At 41.0% G+C, this 24539-nt stretch overlaps 3 protein-coding genes across 5 annotated transcripts; 1 reads left to right on the top strand and 2 right to left on the bottom strand.

The window, feature by feature from the left end:
- The first annotated feature begins 1455 nt into the window (after positions 1 to 1455).
- LOC112455606 (juvenile hormone acid O-methyltransferase-like) lies at positions 1456 to 4061 on the top strand. Its single transcript, XM_025017619.1, has 6 exons — positions 1456 to 1599; positions 2511 to 2719; positions 2807 to 2975; positions 3173 to 3305; positions 3388 to 3538; positions 3701 to 4061. The coding sequence occupies exons 2-6, from the start codon at positions 2530 to 2532 to the stop codon at positions 3895 to 3897; spliced, it is 840 nt and encodes a 279-aa protein (XP_024873387.1). The 5' UTR covers positions 1456 to 1599; positions 2511 to 2529; the 3' UTR covers positions 3898 to 4061.
- A 158-nt stretch (positions 4062 to 4219) lies between these two features.
- On the bottom strand, positions 4220 to 19477 carry LOC112455625 (1-phosphatidylinositol 4,5-bisphosphate phosphodiesterase classes I and II). Of its 3 annotated transcripts, none has more exons than XM_025017655.1 (18): positions 19252 to 19477; positions 18805 to 18951; positions 17926 to 18197; positions 17749 to 17833; positions 17240 to 17657; positions 17027 to 17147; positions 16751 to 16946; positions 16327 to 16660; positions 16069 to 16251; positions 15775 to 15984; positions 15379 to 15698; positions 14982 to 15296; positions 14838 to 14882; positions 14572 to 14776; positions 14263 to 14485; positions 13884 to 14199; positions 13607 to 13798; positions 4220 to 13529 (listed from the first exon to the last, which is right to left on the bottom strand). In XM_025017655.1, exons 1-18 carry the CDS (start codon positions 19348 to 19350, stop codon positions 13407 to 13409), a joined length of 3804 nt encoding a protein of 1267 aa, XP_024873423.1. In that variant the 5' UTR covers positions 19351 to 19477; the 3' UTR covers positions 4220 to 13406. The 3 variants fall into 3 exon arrangements, with proteins under 3 accessions (XP_024873423.1, XP_024873422.1, XP_024873424.1); XM_025017654.1 differs by having other exon boundaries at positions 13884 to 14202; positions 19252 to 19476; XM_025017656.1 differs by lacking the exon at positions 14838 to 14882 and having other exon boundaries at positions 13884 to 14202; positions 19252 to 19476.
- Positions 19478 to 22099: 2622 nt separating this feature from the next.
- Positions 22100 to 23784, bottom strand: LOC112455628 (protein cornichon homolog 4). Its single transcript, XM_025017658.1, has 4 exons — positions 23616 to 23784; positions 23153 to 23221; positions 22826 to 23079; positions 22100 to 22745 (listed from the first exon to the last, which is right to left on the bottom strand). Exons 1-4 carry the CDS (start codon positions 23694 to 23696, stop codon positions 22673 to 22675), a joined length of 477 nt encoding a protein of 158 aa, XP_024873426.1. The 5' UTR covers positions 23697 to 23784; the 3' UTR covers positions 22100 to 22672.
- Between the last annotated feature and the right edge of the window lie 755 nt (positions 23785 to 24539).

Here is a 24539-nt window from a genome sequence, read left to right as displayed (position 1 = left end):
CACTAGCTTTTGTTATCTCCTTTGAAAGAGACGCGAGTGCATATTGCATTACCTCGCGCAGAGCGCAAGGAAAATGGAGATAGACGGCGCGGGGGAAGAAAAGAGGGTGAAGGGGGAGGGGGAGGAAAAGACAGCTGTAGCATCAGAGGAGAGAAGCGGGTCAACCTGCCGAGTTTTATAAATATTTTCCATACGGGCGTCACCAAACTGATTTGCACTAGCTAAAATAGACAGAATTTAACATAACGCGATGTCATACGATAACATAACTCGATGCGTTACGTCTTATTGTGTCAATGGTTAAAAAAAAATTCCAAGTTATACTAGCGATTTCTATGCGATAAGATAGTTCAGAGAATTCAAATAAAGCTCTATATACTGATAGTCGAATAAGCGCATTTGAAGTCAGATTTAAGGGCTATTTCGATAAAACAAAAAATGAAAAAGAAGCGAAGAATGACCCGCCGTGAAATACGAGTGTTTGATTAGGAACACACCGCGCATATTATTCACGGGCGCGTGTATGGAGTGTGCCTGCGCATATGCAAATACACGGCGCTGTCCAAAAGGCAAATACATGCGACCGTAAGATAAGACCGGTTCAAGGGCTCCGGGATATCCAGGAAGGACTGTCACGCGGTCCCGATCGAACCGCGGATTACTATAGCGATAAGCCCTTTCACGCCCCGGGAACGGTATAAAACTCGTCCTCGCACACTCCCGCCTCCGCAGAGTCTTTTCCCCGCGCGTACTTTATATCGGATTTAAACTCGCGCCGCACTTTTGACTTTGTTAAAGGTCGACTCGTCGATTAAGCGCAAACGACGTAATCGAAAAGTAACGAATCGAGCAAGAATTGAAAAGGATCGTTTGCGCGCGCGGATGAGATTTTCTAGCGCGTTTCTCGCGCTAGAATGTATAAAGCCATAGCAGCTGTAAGTGTTTAAAAATAGCTAATAGTTTTTTTCCATTTTAAGAACTCTCCTCATTCCCTTACCAAAATAGATACGTGGTCCTGTCTAAATTCGTGCCATACGTGTATGTTGTTCCATACTCGTTAATTATTAGACGATCGTGTACGTGTTTTCTTCGGTTTTTCGTTGCATTATATACGAATCTTAAACGTCCCTCGCTTTCACAGTCCAACTGCGTACGCAAATTGTATTTTGAATAAATAATATTTTTTACGATCTCCCCTCTTTATCATCCATTTATCAATATTACCAAATATCAAGCGTGACCTATACATTGCGGTAGGACGGGACCGAGACGACCGGATACGCATAGATTATATTCAATTTTCGTTAAATGAAATAATAGCAGCGCGGAGTGGCCCAGCATGGAAAGAATTTGGATATTGAGGTAGGCGCACACAGTAGACGACGAAGAATAGGACAGGCTGGTAGGGAGACATGAATAAAATGGGAGAACGCGGAGGAAGAGGCAAGTCATTTGTACCGAGCCGCCGAATATAAATACCAAAGACGAAGTTAAAAAGTCAGCAGTAGAGGAGCGGACCCGGCATTGTGAGTGTCACATATACCACCCCCGGCATCGATCGATATTTTGACCGTACGAAGAGGGACTCGGACGTCGGACGTAAGATCAAACGTTAACCTTAGTAATAATTGCGCGTGTTACGTATACATGAGACGATCACTTACCATGTCTTCTTTTTCGTTTGCCGGTCCGTGTAAGCGATGTACTTGTCGCATCGATTCGCACCGTCGATAGTGGGACATCAAATCGCACAAGATTCGCACAAATTACGCAATAATTAACGCACTTTCACACGCACTCAACTTGAAGCCCGCGTATCGCGAAATTGAACTACTGAACCGCAGGCGACAGGCCGGAGCGCCCCCGCGGCACGAGCGGCGGGGGTGCGCGCACGAAGCCCGAGCCCGTGTTCGTGTATGTCCGACGCGGCTTCGTGTGCGTGCCTCCGCGGCTCGCGCTGCCGAGGTCGCCGAAGAGCCGCGTCTCCGGCCTGGCGTTACCGCTCGAAGCAATTGTTTAAGATAGTTCTCTTGTCCTTACACTAGAGAAAATCGATTTTCTATAGATTTTCTTGAAACTGTGAATATACGTTAATATAGGTGTGCTTTATGCGTGGTATTAATTTCAGTACCTCCTCCGGTATAAAAAAATCAAGATACTGAGCCTCAAAGTTTCAACTTTATTTACTAATGAAAAGGTTTTCCAGGCCAAACGGTAAAAGATACGAGGTTGGCCAAAGGGACCAAAGTTGCTCCTCTCGTCGAGTTCTATAAGGAAAAAATGCCAAAATTAAAAAAAATTAAATTTTAAATTTTTTTTGTAAAAATTAAAACTTTGAGGCTTAGTATCTTGATTTTTTATACCGGAGGAGGTACTGAAATTCATACCACGCATAAAGCACACCTGAATTAACATATATTCACAGTTTCAAGAAAATCTATAGAAAATCGATTTTCTCTAGTATAAGGACAAGAGAACTACCTTGACAAAGAGTATGTACCATGGCACAGATCATATCGGCGGAGAATCATGGAGAAAGTCGAGGACTATGTAACCCATGGAAGCAACATGCAACGACGCGACGCCCAGGACGTCGTCGAGGAGTTCACCTATGAATTGTCCAAAATGCGTGGGAAATGTCTCGATGTCGGTTCAGGTCCAGGGAACATTACCAAGGAAATGTTATTGCCGATCTTGCCGCGTGACGCGGAGGTAGTAGGTGAGTAAATGAAAATTTGGAAATGAAGAACCCCTTGCATTGTTGGCGGAAAACGATAAAGAATCTCGCCTGTCGCCGTCTTTACAGGCGCGGATATATCGCAACCGATGGTGAATTACGCCCGCCAGAAGTACTCCGATAAACGATTATCCTACATCGTTCTGGACATCGAAGCGTCGGAGTTGCCGAGTGATCAAGTCGAACAATATGACAATGTTGTGTCATTTTACTGTTTGCATTGGTGTAACGATATGTGGTAATTTTCAATTTCTTGGGTAACGATCAAAGAAAGAAAGCTTTCGTAAATAAAATTGTTAATTTCCACAATTAATTTTGATATTATTAGAAGTAATATACACGAAAATATTCACATTATATTGGTAAGCGCTTAATCGAGATAAAGAAAATGTTTATCCCGTGTACAATTTTTTCTAATTAAGTTATCAATTTTAGGCGCGCTTTCGAGAACATTTACAAGGTCCTGCGACCAAATGGGAAAGCGCTTATGATGTTTCTTGGGTACCATTGTGGGTTCAATGCATATTTGAGGATCAAGCAGGATCCACGATATCAGTCTTATGTTCAGGTATTAATGACCGAAATGGCTATAACGCACGATAATGTTATAAAAATAAAATTCAAATGCCTCTGTGTCCTTTTCTTTAAAGGATGCGGGCCGTTACGTACCGTATTTCCAACGAAGAATGTGCAAAGATGTCCGAGCGAGTCTGCGAAAGATGCTGGAGGACCTTGGTTTCGAAATTCTGCACTGTAGCAAAAGGGAGAAAAGTTATCAATACAGCAAACAAAGTCTCAAAAGTAAGATACTGCAATAACAAGACAAATTATTGTCTATCTACAGAAAACACATAAAGAGTTATTAAATTAAATCGTTGTAATGAAAATTAATCGTCGCGACTTAATTAGGATTCTTTATCGCCTCGTTTGTTCCAAGTAAAGTCATGTTTGTGCTTTTTGCAGATCACGTGATCGCCGTCAATCCTTTTATCAAGCGGATTCCCGATGACATGAAAGGCGAATTCGTGGATCATCTGGTGAGCGAAATAATGAGCCAGAATGTCTTGATACCGCTTAAAAGCAAAAACAGCCAAGAAGAATACAATATTGTATTGAGATATGACCTCCTAATAGCATACGTGCAAAAACCGGCTGTTTGACGGTCTTCAAACGTATTTGAAGTGTATATTCAAGAGTATATTCGCGAAATGTATATTTATAGATAACTCCAATTGTTTGTAATAAAATTAAGTAGTTTTTATCTGGTCTAACACGTCGACAGAATTATAAGTTTATTAAGATGATGCTTGATCGTTTTGTAAAAAAAAAAAACAAAATAAATAATATTAATTAGTTTCAGTAAAACGTGCCGATATAGTTATTATATTCCATCGTCGACATCTCTCTAAACAAAATCCTTGCGTTTCTACAAACACCTATACTCGTAAAAAAGAAGGGAGGAAAGAACAAATGCATTGCCACTTTCGACAGCTTGCCTCCTACAACACTAAATTTTATGTATATATTGTACGCTATATCTTTGATTTTACAATAGTACAGCCATTTATAGAATATCGTTATTATAACTTACAGATCATGTCGTACGGATACAAGACTGATGGGCGTTATTGGTATCGATATTCGCATAGCGGGTAACAATATTTCTAATTCTGGTTCTCTAAAAAATACATCCAGGCTTACAAATGGTCTTAAAACCGCTGGCATCGATCGTGCTTGACAATCCGGCGCGCGTCTCTCGAAAAGTACGACTAATAAGTCTCGCGTCCCGAAAGTTCATACATTAGCAAGTTACACACATTAATCCCTCGCAATGTCCACGATATAGCGATAATCAATCGCATTTCCGCATAATCACCAAGAGTTTTCTTCAACGATCGTTCTAAAGAGCGCAAGTAGTCGTACTTGGAGCGAGAGCGCGTTGCGAGATCCATCGAGATGAAAACGGTCCGAGCCTGCCCTATTGTGTGCCACGAAATATCCTCTATTCGAAATTTCTCCGCATACATTTACAAGCTATTTTCCAGTCGGAAGTGACCTCCCCTTGACTCCCGCATAATTCCATAAATCGTCCGTGTATGTAAAAGCAAGTTCAGAGAGATAATCTTCGCTGTGCGGAACTAACGCGCGGCGCGGAAGAGATTCCCTCCGGCTGAGCATGAATTTTATTGCACCGGCATATCACCGGTCTCTCGATACTTTAAATCAAGCACTAACAAGCGACGGCGTAGTTAATCACAAACGGGAGATGTATTTTAAACACCCGCCGCGCGCGTAACGTATATTTTTATGCTCCTGTGAACGTAATCGATAACGCGAAGACTTTTTTTTTTCTAACTTTCAGTGTATTCTAGTTATCGGGACCTTCCGCAAATATACCCGCCTATTTCCTACATTACGAACGAGGACATCACCTGTCACGGCAAGCCTTCCGCACGATCCTCAGTAACGACGTTGTTAATTCCTGATTAGTATGGAGTACGTATAACAAATGCGGTCTCGTGTTCGAGCAGTGTTATTCTTTATAATAATTATACGAGAGTCGTAAAGCATCGGATCCGATGAGGGTCAATCTGCTCTCAAATCTCACCGATTTGACCATGGAAGCTCGACTTTACGGGGAAGATAATATCATAATCCCAAAAGGTATAGATTATACGAATATATACGCGTTAATACGCGTTTCATCTCGGTTTACCGAGCGAGAACTGTATAATCGGGAAAAACTGTAAATTCCAAATATTTAAATCGTCTAGAGTGCTCGAAACGTGTCTGTGTGTTTCGAGAGCAAGATTTGCGAGCGTCTGCAATCCGGATGCCTTTTTTCTTGCAATTTGTTTTATCTTTAATTATTATCTACCTCTGGATGTCTTAAGAATGTCGAAATCGTAGGAGTTATTCAGTGTACATTTATCGATTACGAGCTAAATGCCGTAAATGGTAAAACGAGAGTGAATAAGTAACGCTTTCTTAGTATGTATAGTCGGTCACTTATTTCGTATAGTCTCTTATTTCGTAGAAAGGACATCGAACATCAAATACGATTATTTATAGAAAAGAGGGATTATACCTGGATACAATAGAACAGCGAAGGATGATCGAGGGCAAGGCACAAGTGAGTCAGAGAGAGGAGAAATTATTTCTTGAATGAAATTATATAATACTCTACGCCCTAATCGTTTTTCCATTACGTACGTTTCGTCGCGATTAAGATCGGTGCATTGCGAGATATACACATATACACACACGCGCACACATATATATTTATATGTATGTATATTATATAATCAGACACCATCGACGTAATTGATCGACAACTATTGCTAACAGCGGGACAAACATCTTATTTCTATCGATACTTCCTCGCCCGTGTTTATCTCTCGTGAAGCGATTAATAATTCATTCGCCTTTTGCACCTTTCAAAACCCGAAATGAAAACATATCGGATAAGCACTCCGCACACGAATCCCCGCTGAGAAGAATAATTTGAAAGACATAAAGAAGAGTGTACAATGTAAAAAATATTGTAAGATTTGTATCTACGTATTTCGTGGAAAAAGATGCGTAGAAATAGAGAATTGTAAATTTCGAACTCTGTGAAACGAGGAAGACGGGGAATGCGGATTTCCAACGAAACGTTGATCTCTAAGGAAAACTAACATTTCGTTAAAGATCCATGGGAGAATGTGGCTTTTTTTATAAAACAAAGTATCTATAGATATAAAATCAAAAGTCGCGAGAAATCAATTTATTCATAAATAAAAATTAATGATATTTATAAGGTTGCGCATCAATAGAAAAAGATCTAAAGAGAAATCACAAGAAGATCCAGCAGGGAAAGATCTACGAAAACTTTTTTTCTACAGAGAATTTGTAAAATCTATAGAACGAAGATCTTTAAAACCCAGTAAACATCAAATAACATGCAAACTTGCTGAAATCTGCAAGTACCTATAGAAATAAGATCTCCGTTCAAAATCTAATTGCCTCACGGAGCTTTCGTTAATCACCGCGTAAAAAATCGCCGCGTGACGAATAGAGCATAACCGAACTTGTGTTTCTTCCTTCGATTCTATTCCGTCACGCGTCCGATAAATACCGAAATACGCACCGTGTGTCGCTCGAAAGAGCCACGCTTACTATAAATTCTCGCTTACCGTGGTAAGAGCGTGTAAAGAGAACGCGCGAATACATTAATTACGCATTTAAGACCGTTGCTGCTTAGGTACTTTCATAGTGGGATGCTTTGTCGTTGGATTTAGCACGGATGAAATGCACGTAATCGAAATGCGACACGCGCGGCGAAAATCACGAGATTAAACAGGGAATATGAAAAAAAAATGATTAAAAACGCAAATTAATAAATAATTTAATAGTTGCTAGAAATCGGTCATCATTATGCATCATCAAATCACGCTGCCTAATTATGTTTAACGTAACATTGTTGCGAGCACTAAATAATCTCACACCCGATTAACGTTAACAATTACACCAGAAACGACAATTTCGTGCTAATTCATACTATTATGAACGTATGGCACTCTGATCGATATCTACCCAACTTAAATTTAATCATAAATGGAAAAACAGGAGGGGAAAAAAATCGGGAAATAAAATACGAAATCAAAACAAATTGTGAACACAACAAATTCGTTATAATCTCTCGTCGCTATTTACAGAAAAAAAAAGAATGGAAGAGTACGAAACCGACGAGTCGATTGAAGAACGAAAGGTACAACCGAGAAATACATAAAGATCACGAAACGCGTTACGAAAGGGTAACGGTGAGGGGATCGACCTGGACGAGACGATCGAACGCGAGCGCGTCGCCGACGCTAAGTATAACGAGATTCGGCGCGGCACGTCGTCGTTGCCGCAGCTAATGGCTAAGGAGGGAAGACGAAATCATTTTGCACGGGACGCGACTACTCTCTGGTACAAAGTAGATAATAACGTATACGTCTGTATATGCCGTATTCCGCCACCGGGGTGCAACGCCGTCGGGCGTCGCGCTATCGATCGCTACCGCGTTACAATCATCGACGAGCTTGCTACTCTCCCTCTTCGCCCTTTTCTTTTCTTCTTCTCGCCCTGCGTTCCTCTCCTTTCTTTCTCTCTTTCCTTTTATCGCAAACAAGCGTCACAATCAAACGAGCATCCTACGACGTTACGTTACAATCTCGACGATCGAGCTCGATCGCGAAACGGATACGGGATCGTTGAACGTAAGATTCGCGCTGTATGCTTAAGTGCATTATTTTCTTCTTTTTTCAAGCAGTACGTTCATATCCCGCTGAATCAAGATGCTATCGATCGCTAAAGGTACACGTAGACGTGCAGCGTTGTTGTAAGGCGAGGTTCCTCGGGGTGGAGTTCAATTCGTCAATTCGAACCAGCAACGCAGGCTCTCTATAGAATATCGTCGTTGCACCATATTTACACACGTACGTCGAATTTTAATTCTACTTCATTGTCGGTTGAGAATTGGCGATAGCGTCGCTGCTAAAACTGATAGACGATCCAAAAAAACGCACGTCGGCGGCTACACAGTAATAGAGTCCTAATATCTTCGTAAATGTCGGTGCAGCCTAATCGACCGTCAGAATATTATCTTTTGCGAGCGCTTGAAAGAACAGATTGTATATATATATGTATATATATGCTTTCTTCGTAGACATATCCGTTAAAAGATTTTTCGCTGTCTTCGACACACGAGTGGATCGAAGAGGGACGCAACGTCGAGGACAATAGTACGGTCAGGTACGAAGAATCGTTGTTAAGGAGATCCTTATTACACGGTGAGACGAGGGACTGACGCGACGGATGGGACGCGACAAAAGCACGGATAAAAGTAGGCGAAAGATCCTCGCGGATGCGAACCTGGTTGCGGGGAACGATCTAACGCTCAGTTTCTCGACCCGTCGGCGGACGTTTAGACGCTCCAATTTGTGGAAACCTCGGGACACTAAAGCGGCAAGTGCGATATCTTCGGAGAGAATGGAACGATATTACAATAAGCTGAGCCAAGTCACTACTGATCGTTTGTAGGCCGTTTCAAACCACGCATATCTTACGTATAATATACACGTTACATATGCGAAACTCTCGCGGTTACTCTAGAACGACAGACACGTCCGTTATGGGAATCCTCGGCGGATAGCTCGACATGTTTTATAAATATCTATTTGGCAAACCTTAGGGGTAGCCGCGGCGCCTCGAGAAGCACCGCCACTAGAGTCGACCACTTTGACGTTAAGCACCGACAGGGAGATTCTAGAGCTGATAACGAAAGCGATCCTCAAATCAGAGATCTTGCAATAGAAGCAAAATCCAAGAGAAAAAAAAGACTAACGCCAGAGTGGTCGAGATAAGATCGCAGGTACAAATTGACAACATCGTGACGCGTGCATCAATTAATGTTGCGATTAATTAACAATCCGTCCGCGAACGTGTTCGTCGTAGCGTAGAGAACTCTTATTTTGTTGTTTCTTGTAGTACTCTTATATTAACAACGATTACGCTAGCGCTACCATTTTTCTCTTTATGGCTATCCTACGATTAACAACATCAACAACAACAACACATATAATATATCAACGTGAATATATATATATGTATATATTATTATCTATATCCCGTTAGATCTAAATTTATCTTATGTACACACGCATGTGTGTGTAACGTACATACACGCGTATATATGTACATTACACGAATGTAGGAGAAGAACGATCGTGTCCCAGGCAAGTATGCGACATCCACATACAATGCGCGGGAAAAGATCTTCGACAAAATACACACAGCAACTCGATCTGATCTAGTCGAAGGACATAAATGCATAGGTAGATCACACTAGACGCGAAACGACTGCAATCGAGGAATTGGATGTGATAACAGCGTAAATAGCTTCATCTAAGCTCAAAAAACGAGCTTAAAATTTATACAGTTCGAAAAAAAAAGCGACAAACAAACGTCATCCATAGAATACAATATTCCGATATAACGCATAAGTATAACAATATTCGAATGCAATGTACAACTGTATAAAGAATAACGGTATAGATTCGATTTCCAACTCCTCAATTGACAAAGATAACGAAGCTAAAACTCGGATTACCATTGGAATATAAGGAAAAACCTATATAATTGGAAATACTCTTCCATTTGCTCACTCTTATCGCTTATATTCCAGTTATCTCGTATATATCGCAATATACGAGAGGTCGTCAACCTCAACGTGATAATATAGCTTAGTTAACGAAAATATATTCAAAAAGATTGCACGCTTCAATGCCGTAACCGACATAGGAGAAAAGTCAATATATTACCTATATATACATATACTATATATATACTAATATCGCAAGCTCGAAAACGATAATTACGTTTCGCAAAGTAAACGCTCGTACTAAAATCTGCTTCGTTACGGAGAGGCGAAACATCGAAAAACTTACGAATGTAACAAACTTGTAATGCGTTCGAGGTAAAAGCAACGCCTCAAAATAAATATCAGAATGTTAGAAAACAAATATCTATACGTGTAACAATAGAGATTCAGTGTACCGTAGTACTACGCGTCGCATTACGCAATTAATCGATTTTCTTCTATCGTTACATCGCCACGGGAGTTGCTCGAGATGTCGCAGAGGATGCGTACTTTAACCGACGTGGCATCTGCCCAATTTCACAAATACTTGTCCACGCATATTGATCTCTTCGCGTACATTCCGAGCGTACCAGATAGAAGAGTTACACATGCATTGCATTAAATATATTATCGTTCATATTATCTTTATTACAATTATCTACCATCATATCGGATAAAGTCGCGTCCGCTACGATACAAGCTACAACCTCACGAACAATCGGTAACTTGACAAAAAATGCTATCGCGATAATAAACGTCGACTAAAAAATGGTAACTCTGCGTACTTTTTAATGATAAAGTATGAAATATATATATATCAGCTACCCTCTCTCTTTCTCCTTCCTTCCTGTGAAAGACGCCATAGCGACTGTTCAAAAGAACTAAATGCCATACTTTTTATATTTATCGCAAACGAAATATTATTAAATCTGAGAGAGGTGCACGGGATATAACTTTAACATTCTTAAGTTTACGGGATGCACTATCGCTTGCAATAATAAATGCGTATGTCTTAATTGCTCTTCCAGTTGTTCTCTGCTTGTTAGAGTTCTCGCCACAATTGCGAGTGTTCTTTTCCTTCACCTTCGACGATGATTGCGAAAAATAATGCACAAAGAGAGCAGAATCACATAATAGAATGAACAACGAATTGACTATTATTGCACGCGATGGTACAATTATAAAAGATATTTATAAAATATAATCTATACAAATTATATAATTATAAAATTTTCATTTTTTAAAGTTTATAAAAATAACATCATATTTTCCCATATTACATCCAAATGTAACTTCAAAGAATTAAAAACGCTAAATTAAAAATTATAAGCTCGACAAAATTATAAAACAATACAAAAAAGCAGAAATTTAAAAATATATATATAATTGAGATGAACATATACTCTTTGTGCTTTAAGACTAAAAAGTTCAATGTAAAATATAATATTGAAATACAATTCATATCGAGATTCGTTCAAATTCGCAAGTAATTATACTTTCATACCTGTGCGCATACACTCTTATTCGAAAACTATAATCGATCAGATCAAAATATGGCTCTTTCGATGTAAGTACACGCAACGAAAGAATGTACTTAAATTCGTAGTTGTAATGCATAAAGAGAAGAGTCTAAATTTCGAAAACACTAAATGCCATGAGATAGCATTTGAGTATAATGAGATCGCGTGTGCAGTACACTTGTGCAACTGGATCGCAGATCCATTAACAACAATTTTCTGCTCAACTATGGCGAATGTTTAACAATAGATAAACTTATCAAAGACTAAAAAAAATTGTGCAATCTCTAGACCGAAATAAAGAATCATCGATTAGCGTAAAATATAAATAACAGAAATTGCGACAATAAAGTAACTTTTTCTTCTTTCTCTCTTTGATTCGATCGTCGTTACTCGTGCGATTATCACCAAGCAGATTACGATACACCCCGCGTACCTCTGCCTTTACTAAATCAACACGTTAAATAAATAACGAATTTACACGATGTAGACTTACGATACGGGATAAGTTTTAATCCTAAGTTCGTTATTACTACGAAGAATCCCCTCAGATACCTGTGTATACGTATCGTAGCGCGTAGCCTAAAATATCGTACAATTAGAAACAACAAGGACAATGTTACATCGTAACATTTTTGATTGTCTTCCTCAAAGGGGTTTGCCCGACCGAAATCGCTCTACACATTGAGATACTGGGACACTCTCGTGCCTCTGGTACGACAGTGTCTCAGTATTTTCACGGTGCGGACAACCCCAGAAAAAAAATTTGTTTTATACGGAGTACTTTCAGTCAAAAATATATCAGATCACTCGCGCGTTCGTGTAGACCTCTCTCAGCATTTTCCAATGTTTCTCCTCTAGGCCAAAGAGATTTCACCCTCTCGGTTATACTTCTTACATTATTCTGACTGGAATCTCCTGAGATCTGATCTTTTAGTAATCGAAGACCAATCTAAACAGAGCATCTTGGAACGCGATTAGAGTTTCTTAGTTTATATATAGTCGATTAAATAACGATGCCTTATGCATATAACAACAATATTAAATGTTAGCACTTAGGAAGGTTTGTTGTATTATTTTTTTCCCTTATTTAGAATTATATATATGTATATATATATATATATATACCTCTCTCGTGCGTATTTCTCGCAAACGATCTTAATGCTTCGTTAAGCTCATGCAAATGTACAATCGACTGTCACGTCGGCGACTATCATAGATCCCGGAATCTTTCAGACTGCTTAATACTGTGTGCAAATAATGCGAAACTCGCATTTCTCATTGAAGTCTGACATTATCACTTTCTCTCTTTTGTATTACTAAGCAGATATTTTATCGTAAAGAGATCAAGACATAGGCGTTTTCACGTGAGACAATCGATTGAGGAATCGATCGGCATGTACGATCAACGCTCAGTCGAATAATGATCATCGTAGTAAAAGACACAGCGTTGAAGTAATAGAAAATTACTTCGATCCACATTATTCGACATCTAATTTTCTTGAAGTATTAAATGGTAAAAGATCAGTATACATATATATATGTATATATAGATATATATATATATATACAATTGTACCGTACATAATAGTATCAAGACGTTAACTCGTGCCTCGAGTAGCACCGAGCTGCCCGAAATCACGTGATCTCTCGTCACAGCACCGTCACAATGTCAACATCCCGAGAGGGTACGTTTTATCGCCGCCGAGCAACTGTAGATAAGCGCTACGTACCAACGTTCCGTTAGTCGTTATTGATTCGTTTCCTCGTACAAGTGTCGGGAAAATTATTGCGTCCAAGTAATATCTGTTTTCCTTCTCCCCTCATGTATCTCTCGTTACAGAATTCAGACTACGATTCGCGTTTGCTGTACCAGGTTGCATAACTAGATGCTTTGGACGACGCGTACAATGGCGTGAGACACGGACATCCGTGGATCGATGCCGTATCCTTAATTAACACACAGCTAGACAATTCGTTTCGCGAGTCAATACATGTTTTCGCTAAGCGACTCGGGCAAGCTAGCTCCGCCAGACGGTGACAGGGGTAACTCACCACTTTCGTATTTACTGTAGCGGCTACTATATTCCGCCAGCAAGTTAGCTTTCACCTGTCACATTAAAATGTATTTTAAAAATTTATACCACAAGTAAAATAATGTATTATTTGTTACACTAGAATGCGAACCTTGGCTCGCTCCTCTTCCAGGCTTAGCCGCACTTCTTCGTGCTGTCTTTCCAACTCCGCTCTCTTCTTGTCGTAAATTTTCGTCAAGCGCGTACACTCGTTCACACCTTTCTCCACCGTCGATTTCGCGACTTCTCGTTTTATACGTTCCAACTCGGCCTTATCTTTGTGCACTTTAGCCAATTGTTTGACCTTAAAACGATAAAATATATTCAACAATCAATTACGCTATTTCATATATTTCGTTATTTAGAAAAGTATCGTAATAAATAAGTACCTCGCCTTGTCTCGTAGCCTGCAGCTTTCGTTTAACGTCCGCGGTCTCTCTGTCTAAAAGCACCTGAAGCATTTTCAATTGATTGGATTGCGATCCTCTCATCACTTTCTCGACAGTCGCAAAGAGGTTCTCGTAATATTTTTCCTGAAGCTCGCGTTCCTGTTGAACATGCGCCTTGCATACGGCTAAAAATCGATCGCTTTGACTTCTGGGTAAGCCCCTGGTCCCCTCGTTCCCCTCACGATTTTCCGCGTTCTCCGGACATTCGGAGGTCTCGGCCATGGCCAAGGTGCTTAAACCCACTTCACTCGAAAAACTGCTTAAAAATGATGCGACTCAATATTGTAGCAATTTTCAGTCATCTCATTCGTATACTTACATATTTTTACTCGATAGTCGCTTCACCAGCCTGTTGCTCATATAGAATTTCGATCTATGCTTCTCACCGTCGATCGAGGCTTTCTGTGACTGTAACCGCATTTTCTCTTTTTCATGCTTTTTCCTCAGAGATTCAAGTTTCTTCTCGAGTTCCATCTTTTTCTCCCTGACCAGCTTGTTTTCCATGAGTTTTTCCAAACTTTCGGCTACTATTTCATCACTTACTGTAACAGAAGAGTTGCCAAAATATAAATTGAAAAAAGAAAAATAATATATTTTTAATAAAAAAATTTATTTAAAAAACACTCACTATTGCCAACATTGACTGGGCTTTTATTTATAGATGTATCGGCTGATTGAACTGCAGAACAGGGAGTATCATCGTCCACATCCACCGTGTCCGAACTACCTATGCCGCCGATAGATGGTCTACTATGTTGTAAGCTACTGGGAGTTAGTAAAAGGCTTGGCACTTCGCCTATGGACTGTAGTCGTTTAGCTTTTACAACTTCCTCCTGCAAAAATAACATTGTTACTGATGTATTACGAGAAAATTAAACCATACAGAAAACTTACAGCTGGTTTAGCAGTACTAGGAATATCGCCAACTTTACCCTTATCCTACAAAATGTTAGTAACGTTAGTTAAAATTTGGAAAAATTAAATTGTCAGGAAGGAAACAGCGATTAGTAAATCGCTTAGCAATATTTTAAATCGTACTTCGATTTCTTCCGGTTCTTCCAAGCAATCTGTAAGAACCAACAATTGGTTCTCTCTCTTCTCCACTTCGCTCTGATATTTAATAGGATTCGCTAAAGCTTCGGCAAGCTCGCTTAAACCATCAGGAACGTAATCTTTCACGATAACATGTAAAAACAGACTCGCTAATGGTAGTGGTTGCCCGCACTCTGTTCTTAATGCTACATGTTTGTATCCTGGGCATAATCCGACTACGGGAAGTACCCTGTGACCGATTAAACGTCCAGATTCTTCATACGCCGCTATCCTTATCGAGGCAAGTTCCGGCAAAACTACCTAAGGAATGCGTAAACAGCACATTATACAAAAATATTTTTTAAGCAAAACTTAGAAATTTATGCAAATACTATCGTTTTACCTTCTTGAATACAAACGGCTCTTCGTCGTATATGGGATTAATACCGTTGTTAGGTACGATTTTTGTGCGGAATTTCTTCCTTACGGTATCCGCCGGCAAACCGTACATATCGACTTCTACGTAAGTTCCTACTCTTTTGTCAGTTAAAAATTGTGCGGATATCACATGGATATGAACCGAGCCTGCTATAATACCATCAACGGTAGACTCGGCGAAGGGATCTAGCCGCCGATCTTTTCTTCTCATAAATTCTGGCTTTAATAGATAGCCGCAGCGTTGATTATACTCAAATATTCCCAGATTTAATTGCATCGCCAGATCTGTCACAGATAAAATTAAGTTTACATCAACAATAAATGATAGATAAGATAATATGCTAGATAAAATCTTATTTACCGAGTGTTTGATAATTTAACGCAACCAGCTGACATCCCGCGTTCCAAAATACTTGCGGCATGAAATTACTGGAATCGAATCTTGTTCCTGCTGGGTAAACTCTAGATAATTGGTGCTTGTTGTAATTCACAAACTCTAGTGGTCTCTCTTTCAAGAGAGTCGTAGCTTGCTTCTCGTCGAAGGATGACATTTCGTACGTGCGATTCTTTTCTATAAAATACAAGCGATATAAAATTATCTTTATAATACGAAGAGAATGCATTTACATTCTTCTTGTTAAGAGACTTCACGCACTTTCAGCCGATTCAAAACTATTGAAGTGTACGGGCTGCACATAATTAACTAGAGCTGAAATCTCTGCGCCCGCCTCGGTCTCTTTGGCTACGGATTTATCTGGTACAACTTTGTCACCTATTCTCAGTTTAATATCTTCCACATTAGACTCATCGTCCTCTGTACTCGATTCATCTTCTTCGTCTAAAAAAATAAACTCGTGAAATATGCGTGCCTCTTCCGTCAATATCTCTACAGCTTCAATTTCCTGTTACCGACCTTCGTCATCCTGGCCGCTGTCTTTACTGCCTTGTCTTTGTTGCAGCATCGGATGGGAAATATCGCCATTTCCAATTTGCTGCTCATTTTCAGGTGCACCATCATCAGCCATTTCATTCTGAGGTATAATATCCGGCGGAGGACCGTTTTCTCCTCCAGCAGATGGATTCACCGTCCCATTAGTTTCACTGTCTGGGGTACCTTCAGCAGTATCTAAAGCTTGCTGTTGCTTTTTGTGATGCTTTTTATGATGATGATGATGTTTCTTTTTATTCTTTATTATTATTTTACGCCTTAGTAACGACGGCGGCGGGAGCTCTTGACCTGGCTCTAACTAAAAGCAAAAAATACCATTTAATTACAGACATAATTTTTGCATGTACCTATTAATAGTTTCTTCATTAAGCGTAATATCTAAAAATACCTTGTGTGATTCAAGTGGCGCATCGAGCAACATTTCCCCGAAAAGGTCTCTGCAGTACTGAGCGATTTTGGCTTGTTGCCTTGGATTGCAGTGATTTTCGAAACTGAGAATGACTGGATAGTCCGACGTTTTAAAAGCGGTTTCAGCAATTGCCTCTATCACATCTCGGGCACATATTTCAGGTACGAATGTATATCTAAGAAAAAATTTATATTTTTAATTAAAAATCAATTGTATAACTCTCTTACATAAATGCAAGATAATTAGTATTCGTACCCATGAACAATAACGGGTTCGTCAAATTTTCCATTCCAAAAATCTAATTCAACACATCGGCAACCGGCTAGAAGACATTGACGATAAATTTCCACAGAACTCTTTCCGGTAAGTTGATGCCCTGAATAGGGGAAATGTTTTATAAGTACTCAAGTTAAATATAATGATATACTACGTGTTAAAAATAATTATAACAACGTATATTATAATAACCTGTTAAATATGTGTTATGACTAGAATTTATAAAATAATGCGGAAGCGGTTGATCCATATCGTCAGACAATTCAAATTTGGAGACAGCAACAATCGGGTTGTCTTCGCTCATGAGATATCTCAAAAATCCGTCGAAACTGAGCTGTCCTTTATTTGCATTACCCTTGTTGGGTTCATACTGATTTATGATATCCTTTGCCCTAGCTTCATTTGCGTATGGATACAGTATCTCGTTGAGACGTGGATCTCTCTGCGACTTGTTCAAGAAGTCCACAAATTGTGAAACAGACATCAATTTGCGTTTGCTATTGCCAATAATTCCTTCGAACACTTTTTCCACGTCTGATCTCTGAGTCAGAGACTTGTAAAAGTTGAAAAAATCTTCAAATTGGAATTTTGGCAACGGTACGACGTCACTCTAAGAAACAATATTATCGTAATAAGTGAATGTGTGCAGAGTATTTTACAGTCAAATTTTTCTAATATTTACGACATAGCACCAAACTCACTTTGCCAGATGGAAAGCCAGAAATATCAAGTGCTTTCTCAACACGCTTGCGATCGTCTTTGTTTTGTGTAAACATTTTTATTATACTGCAAAAAAAATTCAAGTATATATATCTTATCTTAGAAAAAAACTATCTTACAGTAGTAACGTTAGAATTGTATGATAAGACCGTACTCACTTTTTTACCGGTATTTTTTCATTTTTATCAGCAGTAAGTGCAAGCTTGGTATGTGCTTTCAATAAGAACATAGTTGTGCTAGTGTTTAATTGAATCAAATTGTACGCCATTTGAAAAAGTTGTTCTGCCCAATGTTGTGCTATTTCTGCACGCGTTGTGCAAAAATTAATAAAATTCATATTGACAAAGTCAGATCCGTAACAGATCGTTACAGTTTTGTCTTCTAAGGAGTCTTGAGAACCCATCGTTACAAGAGATTTCAGCTTTGGATCCTACAGAGTAGAATTTTTAATTCAACAAACGTTTGTTATCTCCTTTGACACAAAGCTCAAGATATATCAACAAATGAAACTCCTAATAATGCCCCTAGCGCAACTCAGTGAGCAACAAGCAAAAAGTTTCGTACAATGAGCTAAACGCATACAATGCTGCATGCTTCTGCTGCAGTTTGAAGTATGTCAGTTCATTCAAAGTTCTGTTTATTGATTTATGGGAAAACTGATCCAGCTAGGCGTGTTATTTCAATGAATACGGAACTGCCTTTATCTACCATTGGTGCAGGTGGTAGTAGGTGTGATAAAAAAAGCAAACTATGTATGGGACGTAAAGTAGGTAATGGTCTATTTATAAATTAGTCAATAATTATTATGTGATGATGCTCTGTGCGTCACTGATATAATTATGGAAAAATCAGAATTCTCTCTTAGACCATTCATTTTTGAGCATTTTTAATACAATATTTGCTATATTGTCACCGGGAAAGTTACAGCTCACGATTACATCGGTAACGGATATATTATTTACAGGACTATTTTATATATTTATTATTTAATAAAAAATGTTTGTTATTATTAAAAGGAACACAAATAAAATTAATACCTTTGGTATTTTTGCATATTTTCCTGTGCGAGTATCTCTTATAACTGCTATGTCCAGCATATCCATCTCATTATTTTGATCCACCCAGTGTATGTAAAAACCATATTTATCCACTTTCAAAGTCACCGGTGTTGCCACCCCGGAATCCTACGATTACATAGCATTTGGTATTATGAAAGATTTATTTTTACCGCGTGACTGGTTTATTGTAATTGCTGCATAAATGTTTTTTTCCGATAAAGAGTCACGTCTAGGCTTGACGCCTCGGAATAGAAATTGTGACACGAGCTATTATCGCGGAATTCAGTTCTTTTTTTTCTTTTTGACTTTGCTAAACTAGGAAGAAGCACGTTTATGCCTAAAGTGACCTTTTACATTTATACTTTTACTAGCGCTCGACATTAAAACCGCCGACTACCAGCCGTAACATTAAAAATACACACAAACCTCGTCCCACTTGATAAATTTCTCTCCACCCTGTAGCTGCTCGGAAACTTCCACGGGCTTTATGTGCATGGTGATGCCTGTACCCTTGTTGCCCGCCATCCTGACTCCCTATTGCCACAAACCCGCACTGATTCAACACTGAATCTTCCTTACGGCAAAGCGATGAGCGACGTGGAGAACGGTGGCAGCGAACACGCGGACGTTGACCACGAGGACGACGACGATGATGGTGGTGGCGGCGACGACGACGACGACGGCGACGACGACGGCGACGGCGCCGTCAACGACGACGACGACGACGGCGACGACTCCAACTCCAGCGGTGGTGGCGGCGACAGTAACAGCAACCACGACGACTCCGACGGCTTCGACGACGACGGCGACTCCGACGGCGACGGTTCCGACGGCGACGACGTCGACGACATAAGCCTCATCGAGATTTCACGCATTAGGAGCACCTGTATCACCGTGTCCTGGTCGCCGCTACTGGTACCAGGGCGAGGGCGACTGTCGCCGTCGTCGTCGTCGCGCTCGGCGCACCTCGCGCGTATAAATACACACGTATATCTTAAGGACGTGCGCTCGATGCGTCCCCGGGAGAGCCCGCGAGGGGACCTCGCGCGTCAGACCCCGGTTGTTTCGGGCGAGCCGAGTCACGGGGCGGTTCAGCCGGGTCGCGACTGGACGAAGGTCAACCGCGGAGACATTTCACCGACGAGGAGGAGCGTGCCGCGATGACGGTTGTCCGGAGCACGAATCGGGTGTCTTTAACCGAGAGAGAGAGCGCGCGCGCGCGCGCACGCACACACACACACACACACAGCAGGACTCGTCGCTCCGAGAGAGAAAGAGACACGAAGACGACGACGATGGGAAACGCGACTGGTCTTTCCTCGCGAGTGGTTGGTCACTCTCACACGCTTTCAGCCGTTCGCTCGCTCGTCGCTGGACTCGCTGGTCCGGCACAGCCGCTCGCTCCGAAGCTGCGGCGGCGGCAGCAGCAGCATCGTCATCCTCCTTCCGCGCCGAGTGTCGCGCCCAGTTGGGCAGTTGCGCCGCACGCCGGAGACAAGCACCGACAGCACCGAGCCGTCCGCGCGCCGTCAACACCAGGAGGCGCTCTACCGGGACGCCCCGGCGCCCGGCGACTGCCGCTCAACGCTTCGAATTCGCTTTCGCACCGCGGCGGTCCACTGTTATCTCTCGCGCGAGAGCGATGCTTCGATCAAATTGATCGGCGATTGATTCGCCAGAACTGTCCGCAGCAAAAATTTCTAGCTTACATGTACAATTTGCCCTGTCCCCGAGCTAATCTTTAATCTTTCTGGATTCCGATTCCTTTCACGCGATAAAAAGTTAATTCCACGCGTGTCAACAAAATGATACATTGTAGATATTATTTGATAAGTTTTAGAGCTCGATCGAAAGTCATGCCGGAAGCTAATCTGATCGAATTAACTTTTTATAAATTTCTTAGTTTTAGTACGCGCGAGTGGACTTTACAATTTCATCAAATCGTCTTGTATTTCATAAATAGCAACCCAGATAGCACAGTTGATCTTTATGAATTCATAAAGATCAGATTCAGATCTTTTTGAATTCATAAAGATCAGCTGTGCTATCTGGGAAGAGATCTCTTTTATTTGTCTCTTAGTCAAATTTAAACGCTACTTGCATGCATGATTCATGATACATAGATAAAGGAGAAAATTTTTTCTCTACTACAATTCTGAATTTACAGAAGATTCCTTAAAACTTAATCAACTGCGATTCAAATCAGGGGGGAGTTGTTCTCCGTTCCCTTTCTCAAATTCAGAAGTTTCTTACATTAAAAACAAAAAAGAAAGAGAGCCTCTCCCTTCACTTTCCCTTCAATTTCTCCGAAATTGATCTTTCTACCGCGGAAAAGGCGTGGTTGTTGCGGAGAGAAAACATGAAAGGCCGCTAACGTATGCGAGAAAGGCGAAGAGATTGACCAAACGAGCGTTAACGAGGGCGCGAAACAGCGCCGAGAGTTAACGGCACCGGCGCGGCGCGGCGTGCGGCGGGGGGTTGCGCGACCCTCTTCGATTATTATCCCCCTCGGATACATACGCGCGGGGATCGATTTGCGGTTCTCATCCGTTCCGCAAATTCCGGGATCCCGCCGCGCGCGCGGGGAGAACATCGTGGTGAATCGATTTTGCATTAGTTCCGAGCAATTTGCGCGACGACGCAACGACGAGAATTAAATGGGCTTCCCGACCGGCTCGGATGACCGACTCCCTCCGACCGAGGGTGGCCGGATTTTTCGGGGAATGCAAGACGAAAAAAATCCATTGCGCCCACGCACACACACACACGTACACATATATATAGGTCGTAGGCGACAGCTATGTAGATTTCGCTTTGAATTCGATCTAAAAATAAGCGCGCGCCCTTCCACGACGAGGGGAGGATGGACTAATCACCTTCACCGCGCCCATTAAATCGATCCAATCTCATCCGACTGCCATTAAACCTGAGTCAACTTGACACGGTAAACACGCGAAATAGAACGGCGATGACGACGTGGTCTCGTGTTCCCGTGTACTCTCTTTCTCGCGTTTGCGATAGCGCCTGTTATCGTCGACTCCGGGTTCATTTCAACGAGGCGGTCGATAAGAGGAGCCGCGTGATGTAACGCGGTCGAAAAATCGTAGGTCACGGCTCGTCTCCCCTGAAAAAAATATTCGTTACAGATCGTCGCATTTGTAAGAAAGAGGGGGTGAAAGAGGAAACTCGCGGTAGATCCTTCGAAAAAGGGGAAGACTTTCTCATTTGGGAAACGCATCCCCGGATTTGGATTAATTTGTAATAAAATGTAATATTAAAATATTACGATTGTATTATTGCCCTTAAACACGCAATCCCTGCCATGATACAGACTTTCGCTTTTACATCTTTACGACTAGAAACTTACAATCGCTCGCACGCGTTACGCGCAAGCAGCACGCGCGAATGGACACGACGACGCATTTGGTATTTGTCTGATGTCCTGCACGGTTCCTATTTATTTCGTTAGACCTTAGCGCGAATAACACTGTTCGAGGCCTTCAAATCAGGGGAATTATCAAAAGTGTTGAGTAAATAAGCGAAAAATATTTGTCTCTGAAATGCCTATCTTGAAATAAATGGGAACCGTAAATGACAACAGCTAGATCATTTGAAAGCAGTACGCGTGTCCAGCTAAATATTTAAACAACGGATATGATAACAAAAAAAACTCTTCAATAAACAATACTTATATCGTTTAAAGAACGTGATGTGCTGTGTATCAGATATAGTGGAATTAAAATATACTTGTATACCATTATAATATATAAATAAAAGAATATATAATATAAACGCGATACATATTACATATAAAAGGGGTTTCTTTGCCTCAATCTCTCTATTATCTTTATAATTCGGTTACAGTGTCGTCGTCGTCGCTCCTGACGATGGGATTCCCCTTGAGCAACGCCACAATCATGCTGAAGAAAAAATACATATGTAACTCTTTCGTTTTTTTTTTAATACATAAAAAAGTAGCTACATTTACGTGAATACCTACCAATAAAGATAAATGAAAAAGAACACGAGGCAATATCCGAGATGAATCATGCTATCGCGCGTGTATCTCTTCAGCTTACTGCGAGTGTGAATCTCCGTGGGATCGTAAACTCCCATATTGCCGCTGGGAACGTTAAGATACTCGTAAAACAACCACATCGTCATCGGTATATTCACCAGCGTCAATATCAGCTGTCCGTGTATCAACAGAAGAAACACCAGAAACGTGTGTCCTATTAACTTTGGCAACACTCCCTGCAACGGAAAGTAAATTAAATTTAATATCGCGTTCGTATAACAAGACATGCTACAAGACGTATAATCATACCATATTCAACTTGTAACAGCATTCTTGCGCATTCAGATAATCACACTCAAGATCCGACAGCGTTATAATCTGCGCATCTCGGTCAAGGAAAATAACGTTCATAATAACAATTAAAATTGACAGTACTTATTTCCATTTTATCGATGCAGACTAACTTTAATCTCTGTATAACTTACTTTTTATTTTCTTTTCTAATTCTTATAACTACAAGAGGATTAAAATTAATCTGCATTAATAGTTAATGTTTTTAATTTTTTTTTCTACTTGTAAGGGAGAAAAATTTGAAAATGGTGCCACTGCATGGCTGCCAATCACCGAGATAACCTCCGTCGCGAAAAAAGTCCCTCGCTCGCGGCATCGAGCGTGACCCGACCGCTTCGCGAAGCGGTCCGACGGGGCGTCGAAAGAGGGACGAAAAATGATCGACAGCACGCGCGACCGGGTCGGGTGACAAAAAGGATACGTAAAACACCAGGAGGAACAGCACGCAGCCCGTGTCGAGCAGCGCGATCGCGAACAGAAGCGGATCCGAGAGCAGACCCATGACGTTGCTGCTTCCGCGCGAGGAACGCGGGGCCGATCACATGAGACTCGCCGGACTCGCGGCTGTGGTGCTCGCCAAGCGTCTCCTCCGTAGCTCTCGTCCTCGCGCGAGTAGTACTCGCCCTCGCCGGTCGGAACTCGGGGAAGTCTCGGAACCTCTCGCCGTAAACCTCCAGGATATCGCCGACCGTTGAAACGCACACTTCACGGTGCTGCCAACCACGCCCGTCGCTAAACGCACGATCCCCTGCGACCCCACAGACGCCCCCCTCGTCCCCGGGTCCCCTCGTTCCTTGCTCGACATGACTAAACTCCGATTAACTTAAACAGCGATTAATATCAATGTAGATTAACTAATTAATCTCGGTTTAACTCACTTTTATCTTTTTCTAATTCTTAAAATTAGAAAAGAGTAAAAAATAAGAATTAAACCGAGATTAAAGTTAGTTTGCATTTGATCGATAGAAATGAATATATTAATTGGAGTTTGGCCGAGGTTATTTTAACGTTCAAGGATCGCTACAAGAGTCAGATTCGCACTATGTTTTTCAGTATATATATATAAAATGTATACTTATGCCTGATGTATTTGCAACAATAAAAAATTAACTATGAGACCACGCAAGTTGCACTGATTAAAATCGTTGATTTATGTTTCCGCTTTTCCATGCAGTTGTTTCCCGAGGAGCAAATTTTCTTATTACGAAAAGTTCGCTCAAGAATTCAGAAAGTATGTCAAATGCTCAATGTATGTGTATGATATTCCCGGTAAAACTGATATGCGTCAAACCCTAGACCCTAGGTTAGGTCGCCGCGCACGCGTGAAAAAAGATCTGTTCGTTTT

The sequence above is a fragment of the Temnothorax curvispinosus genome, unplaced genomic scaffold (genome assembly GCF_003070985.1).
Source record: "Temnothorax curvispinosus isolate PA1 unplaced genomic scaffold, ASM307098v1 QBEX01006268.1, whole genome shotgun sequence".
Lineage (NCBI taxonomy): Eukaryota > Metazoa > Arthropoda > Insecta > Hymenoptera > Formicidae > Temnothorax > Temnothorax curvispinosus.
This window is presented reverse-complemented; position numbering and strand designations above follow the sequence as displayed.